The sequence below is a fragment of the Cebus imitator genome, unplaced genomic scaffold (genome assembly GCF_001604975.1).
Source record: "Cebus imitator isolate Cc_AM_T3 unplaced genomic scaffold, Cebus_imitator-1.0 Scaffold5, whole genome shotgun sequence".
Taxonomy (NCBI): domain Eukaryota; kingdom Metazoa; phylum Chordata; class Mammalia; order Primates; family Cebidae; genus Cebus; species Cebus imitator.
Genome location: NW_016107320.1, coordinates 5,869,500 through 5,876,636, shown reverse-complemented (window position 1 = coordinate 5,876,636; position 7,137 = coordinate 5,869,500). Strand labels below are relative to the sequence as shown.

The following is a 7,137-nucleotide window of genomic DNA, read 5'->3' as shown; positions in this document are numbered from 1 at the left end:
TGATCCACCCGCCTCGGCCTCCCAAAGTGCTGGGATTACAGGCTTGAGCCACCGCGCCCGGCCGAAATTTAGCAAATTTATTTATTATTTAATTTTTGAGACAGAGTTTCACTCTTGTTACCCAGGCTAGAGTGCAGTGGCACCATCTCGGCTCGCCACAACCTCCACCTCCCGGGTTCAAGCAATCCTCCTGCCTCAGCCTCCTGAGTAGCTGGGATTATAGGAATGCGCCACCACACCTGGCTAATTTTGTGGTGTTAGTAGAGACGAGTTTTTCCATGTTGGTCAGGCTGGTCTCGAACTCCCAATCTCAGGTGATCTGCTCGCCTCGGCCTCCCAAAGTGCTGGGATTATAGGCATGAGCCACCACACCCGGCCAGCAAATTTATTTATTTAACAAATATTTATTAAGTGGCTACCACGTCCTAGGCACACAATGTCCAAGGCATTGTGCCAAAGCATTTATCCTTGTCTTCTGTGCAGAAAGACCATGCCAACCGAGTGCGTTCTCTACTGAGTGGCACAGAGGCTTTTAACACATGGGCAGCAGAATGACACAGGGAAGGGATGACTGCCCTTGGAGACACTTGCTCACTGCAGTTCCTGTTGACAGTGATTCTCTCCTCTGGGTGTTCAGAGACAGATGCCTTAGTTAACTAACGAGGTGGAAGATCCTGTTTCTGAGTACTAACTTGGTTTCATTGCAGTGTTATTAAGGAAAAGCGAGATGCCTACGTGAGCCGCCTGAATACCGTCTATCAAAACAATCTCACAAAGGTGTGTATGTTGGGTTTTTAACTTTGAGAATGAGCTGTTCCCTTCTTGAGTAGTCAACCAAGTCTTGCCTAACTGTAGCCCTATTGATTGATTGATTGATTATTATTATTGTTGTTGGGTTTTTTTTTTTTGCTACAGAGTCTCGAGCTCTCTCCAGGCTGGAGTGCAGTGGCACGATCTGGGCTCACTGCAACCTCTGCTTCCCTGGTTCATGTGATTCTCCTGCCTCAGCCTCCCGAGTAGTTGGAACTGCAGGTGCACACCACTGCACCCAGCTACTTTATATATATGTATATATATTTTTTGAGATGAAGTCTTGCTCTGTCGCCAGGCTGGAGTACAGTGGCGCAAACTCGGCTCACTGCAACCTCTGCCTCCCAGGTTCAAGCAATTCTCCTGCCTCAGCCTCCCAAGTAGCTAGGATTATAGGTGTGCGCCACCACGCCCAGCTAATTTTTGTATTTTTAATAGAGAGAGGTTTCACTGTGTTGGCCAAGATGGTCTCAATCTCTTGACCTCGTGATCTGCCTGCCTCAGCCTCCCAAAGTGCTGGGATTACAGGCGTGAGCCACCGTGCCCAGTCTATTTTTACTGTTTATTTTGGAGTGCAGTGGTGCGATCTCAGCTCACTGCAACCTCAGCCTCCTGAGTTCAAGCAATTCCCGTGCCTCAGCTTCCTGAATAGCTGGGACTGTGGGTGCGTGCCACCATCCCCAGCTAATTTTTTTGTATTTTTTAGTAGAAATGGAGTTTCACAGTGTTGGCCAGGCTGGTCTTGTACTCCTGACCTCAGGTGATCCGCCCATCTCAGCCTGCAAAAATGCTGAGATTACAGGTGTGAGCCACTGTCCCTAGCCCTTTTTTTTTTTTTTTTTTTTTAATCAGATCTGCATCTGTCACCAGGCTGGAGTACAGTGGTGCAGTCAAAGCTCACTACAGCCTCCAACTCCTGGACCCAAGCAGTCCTCCCGCCTCAGTCTTCCTTAGTAGGTGGGACTATAGGCACGCACCACCACACCTGTCTAATGTTTAAAATATTTTGTAGAGATTTCTCACTGTGTTGCCTAGACTGGTCTTTAAACTCCTGCCCTCAAGTGGTTCTCCTGCCTTAGCCTCCTAAAATGTTGGGATTACAGGCATGAGCCACTGTGCCTGGCCTCTTACTTTTTGTATTACTGAAATTTACCTGTCAGAGCAAAAGCCTCTGACCCAGCTGGCCAGTCTCTTTTCTGCAGAGAGGGTGACGTGGACCAGAGCCAGTAGACCAGGCCTCACCTAATGGCTGCACTTTGAGTAGGTCTGGCCTGGCACTTATATTTAGAAGTCACATATGAGAGTCTTATTTGTACACCGGTATGCCAGTTTATTAATTAAAATGAGGAGTGCCATCTGGGTGAAAACCTGCCAGTGTGTGTGTGTGTGTGCGTGTGTGCGTGCGGTGTTTTGTTTTGTTTTTTGTGGCAGAGTTTCTCTTGTCACCCAGGCTGGAATGCAATGGCACAATCTCAGCTCAGTGCAACCTCTGCCTTGCACCAGGTTCAAGCAATTCTCCTGCCTCAGCCTCCCAAGTGGCTGGGATTACAGGCATGCATCACCACGCCTGGCTAATTTTTATATTGTTAGTAAAAAACGGAGTTTCACCATGTTGGCCAGATGGGTCTCGAACTCCTGACCTCAGGTGATCCACCCACCTTGGCCTCTCAAATGCTGAGATTTCAGGCATGAGCTGTTGCACCTGGCCAAACCTGCCATTGTTTATTTGCTGAGAATAAGCTCATCCTTAGTAGCTAGAGCTCAAGAGACCAAATTAGGATTCAGAAAGCTGTTTTTATGAATGACAGCTGATCAAGAAAACTGGGCAGAGGTGTGTCTGCCTTCAGCAACTGCATGTCGTCTTTCAATATCCTGATGCTTTTCCCCCACAGTGCATGGATGTCGCAGTTCCAACCAAGACTGCATGGGTGACATTGACAACCAGTGCATCACTTAACTCTCCTTTTCCTTGACAGTATATTCCTGCTGCCCTTCATTTGTCTTTGTGATCTCACTTTGCTGTTTCTAAGATTTCTTAGGTTTTGTTTGTTTATTTATTTATTTATTTGTGAAACAGAATCTTACTCTGTTGCCCAGGCTGGAGTACAATTGTGTGATCTCAGCTCTCTGCAACCTCTGCCTCCCAGGTTCAGGCAATTCTTACGCCTCAGCCGTCTGAGTAGTTTGGACTATAGGCACGTGCACCCACAATGCCTAATTTTTTTTGTATTTTAGTGAAGATGGGGTTTTACCATGTTGGCCAGGCTGGTCTCGAATTCTAGCCTCAAGTGATCTGCCTGCCTCAGCCTCCCAACATGCTGGGATTATAGGAGTGAGCCACCACCCCCAGCTCTCTTGGGTTATATTTAGATCAGTAACTTTTTTTTTTGAGTAGGGTCTTACTCTGTCACTCAGGCTGAAGTACAGTGACATGATCTCAGCTCACTACAGCCTCAACCTCCCAGGCTCAAGTGATCCTCCTGCCTTGGCCTTCCAAAATGCTGGGATTACAGGCATCAGCCACTACACCTGGCTTAGATCAGTAGATTCTTGATGATATTTGGACCACTATGATCTCAGTAGCAGCATATTTATAAACCTGCTTTTAGGGTGAGTTAGGTAGCTAACTACACATTTTTATATTCTTATCATTCATGGGGTTTATTTTTTGGAGGGTGATCTTTTCCAAGCTTAATCTGCAATCCAGGGGGAAAAATATTTAAAGGCCTGCAGTCCTTATGCACAAGATAATTTAAGGCTGAGTGTAGAGTAACACTGGCAGTACTAAAACAACACCTACACCACATTTTTTATTTTATTTTTATTATTTTTTTGAAGACAGGATCTCACTCTGTTGCCCAGAATGGAGGGCAGTGGCATGATCACAGCTCACTACAGCCTTAACCTCAAGCAATCCTCCCACCTCAGCCTCATGAGTAGCTGGGACTACAGGCGCTGTGCCACCATACCCTACTACTTTTTAAAAAATTTTGTAGAAAAATTAGCTGGGCACGGTGGTAAGCGCCTATAGTCCCAACTACTCAGGTGTCTGAGGCAGGAGAATTGCTTGAACCCAGGAGCTGAAGGTTGCAGTGAGATGAGATGTGCCACTGTACTCCAGCCTGAGCAGTAGAGCAAGACTCTGTATCAAAAAAGTCTTGTAGAGATGGGTCTTGCTTTGTTGCCCACACTGACCTTGAACTCCTGGCCTCAGGCAGCCCTTCTGCCTTGTCCTCCCAAAGTATATGGTTTATAGTCATAAACACTGCATCTGGCCTTTTTTTTTTTCTTTAATGGAGCTAGCTAAAATACTTTTGTAAAAGAGGTAGGAGAATTAGGAATCAGCATTTTGTAATACTTAGAAATCTTGGTGTGTACTATAGCTTATGGTGACCTTAGTTGACCCAGAAATTCTATACTGCAAAGGGAAGTTTCTATCTAATACTCTAGAAAATGAAAGTAAAAAATCTCCTTGCTTCCTCCTCCGAACTAGTGTCTGTCCAATTGTCAGTCGAGCCACATTCCTTTTTGTCGAGCACTGCACAGCAAGTCATTATGACCTGAGGGAAGGGTGTTCTGGAGGCCTGTGGGTTTTGCCTTTGACCTTGATTCAGCTTGATTAAGCTGGCACCTCCAGCAACAGGCCTGGAGGGTTAAGGGAAAGAAGATAACTCAATTCAGAACCAAGCATGTTCCAAAATGTTAAAGCATTCCATTTTGTAATCATGCTTACGTGGTTCCATTATCCTTGTAAGCTGACCACGGTTTGCCTGCCCCTACATGAATCGTGGCTAGCTTATCAGCAGCCCCTAAATGAAGGCCTCAGTGCAGAGAATTCCAGTAAGAGCAAATCCAAAAGTGAGAGTCTGAGTTCCCACCATCTCCAGCATAGAACTTCAGTGTCATGTACTTTTGTGGTATTCTTCCCATTTTACGAAAGCACATGCATTGCATTTCCCTCCCTTGGCCAGAGTATTCCTCTCTTGCCTCTACTCATTTCAGCTTTATCCTGTTGTCTTTCTCAGCCTTCTACGTCTCCTCCAGACTAGACACACCAGTGGTTTTTTTTTTTTTTTTTTTTGAGAGAAAGAGTCTTGGCTCTGTCACCCAAGCTGGAGTGCAATGGCACGATCTCAGCTCACTGCAACCTCCCTCCCATGTTCAAGCTAGTCTCGTGCCTCAGCCTTCTTAGTAGCTGGGATTACAGGTGTCTGCCACCATGCCTGGCTAATTTTTGTATTTTCAGTAGAGACGTGGTTTCATCATGTTTTCCACGCTGGTCTTAAACACCTGAGCTCAAGCTATCCACCCATGTCTGCCTGCCGATGTGCTAGGATTACAGGTATAAGCCACTGTGCCCAGCCTATTTCATCTTACTGTATACTTCCAGCATCTGATAGCAATCCCTTTCCTAAGTATAGGTTACCAGTCAGCAGTTCTACAGAAACTCAAACAATGGAGAATTGTGTTGGCATCAGCAAACCAAGAATCAAAATGTTCAGCAGAGAAATGAAAGTTCTGATAAGTTGCAGCAGGTATCTTTGGTTTTATTCTAAGAACAGGCTAATGTCATGGTTCCTTTTCTAGGCCCATATAGAAATCATCCATGGCCATGCAGCATTCACAAGTGATCCCAAGCCCACGATAGAAGTCAGTGGGAGAAAGTACACCGCCCCTCACATCCTGATCGCCACAGGTGGTATGCCCTCCAGCCCTCATGAGAGCCAGATCCCTGGTGAGTCATACAGCAGGTACTCATTAACAGCAGTCAGGAGTTTACCGTTGCTTTCAACCTGAGAAGCCATGCCAGGGGATCTGCCTAAACCAGTTCTCTCTTTGGAGCCAGGCCACCATAGAAGGTATCTGCAGAACCTAACTCCAGTTGGCTAAGTGGTAGCTAGTGATGCCGTTGCCCAAGCTGGAGTGCAGTGGCACCAGCTTGGCTCACTACAACCTCTGCCTCCTGGGTTCAGGCAGTTCTCCTGCCTCAGCCTCCCGAGTAGCTGGGACTGTATGCATGCCATCACCACACCTGGCTAAGTTTTATATTTTTAGTAGAGATGGGGTTTCACCATGTTGGCCAGGCTGGTCTTAAACTCCTGACTTCAGGTGATCCGTCCACCTTGGCCTCCCAGAGTGCTGGGATTACAGGCCACTGTGCCTGGCCAAGAGATTTCATTTGGCCTCAGGCTCAGACATATTGCAGGTAACAGAGGGAGAAAAATCATTGAAAGCCTCATGCTTTCCTTCTCAGCTTAGCATACATCGTTTCCAGTCTCAGTCTGTCCCATGGTTGTTATTTATAAGACATGTGCTGTATGTATTGTTTTGTTCAGGAGAGAGAAATCTTGTAAGGATGTAGCTTAAGTAGCTAAGTAAGCTTTTATGTGTGTGTTTTTCTCTTTTAAGTAGAGAATTATAGAAGATTAAATCTGTAAGGATCTCAGAGATGGTTATAACTGTTTTTGCATTTTGTTATTTTGTTTTATATTCTTTCATTTTTTTTGAGACAGGGTCTTGCTCTGTTGTCTAGGCTGGAGTGCTGTGGTGCAATCACAGCTCACTAAGGTCTTGACCAGGAGGTTTAGATGGGGGATCGCTCGTAGTCATCTAAACCTCCAAGACCAGGAGCTACAGGTGCATGCCTGGATAATTTTTAATTTTTTTTGTAGAGACAAGGTCTTGCTATGTTGCCCAGGTTGGTCTCAAACTCCTGGGCTCAAGCAGTCCTTGCACCTCAGCCTGTCAAAGTACTGGGATTACAGGTGTGAGCCACCATGTCCTGCCTGATTTTGCATTTTATACACACACAGACTTAGCCCCAGGGATGAATCATGAACATATACCTCTTTATTCTCTCACAAGAAACATTGTCTGTGACTTTCTTCCCAGCTAGATTATAAGGACTTTGTGGATGGTGAACATAGTTTATACATCTTTTGTATTCTCCGTGGATTGGCTTCATAAGATCCATGACCAACTTGAGGTTTTTTCTGAGACAAGAGTCTTGCTCTGTCACCCAGGTAGGATGCAGTGGCGTGATCCCAGCTCACTGAAACCTCCACCTCTCGGGTTTAATCAATTATCCTGCCTCAGTCTCCTCAGTATCTGGGACTACAGGCAGGCACCACCACGCCCAGCTAATTTTTTTTGGTATTTTTAGTAGCAATGGGGTTTTGCCACGTTGTCCAGGCTGGTCTTAAACTCCTGACCTCAGGTGATCCGCCCCCCTTGGCCTCCCAAAGTGCTAGGATTACAGGCGTGAGCCATCGCGCCTGGCCAAAATGCAATATATGTATTTTTTTTTTTGGTTTTTTTTTTTTTTTT

General features: G+C 45.9%; 1 protein-coding gene across 1 annotated transcript in view; it reads left to right on the top strand.

The window, feature by feature from the left end:
- Positions 1 to 7,137, top strand: part of GSR (glutathione-disulfide reductase) — a 58,035-nt gene that overhangs the window by 23,274 nt on the left and 27,624 nt on the right. The window contains exons 4-5 of the mRNA XM_017535958.2: positions 708 to 777; positions 5,398 to 5,545. Coding sequence (XP_017391447.1) covers positions 708 to 777; positions 5,398 to 5,545 — 218 coding nt within the window. The remainder of the gene's footprint in view (positions 1 to 707; positions 778 to 5,397; positions 5,546 to 7,137) is intronic.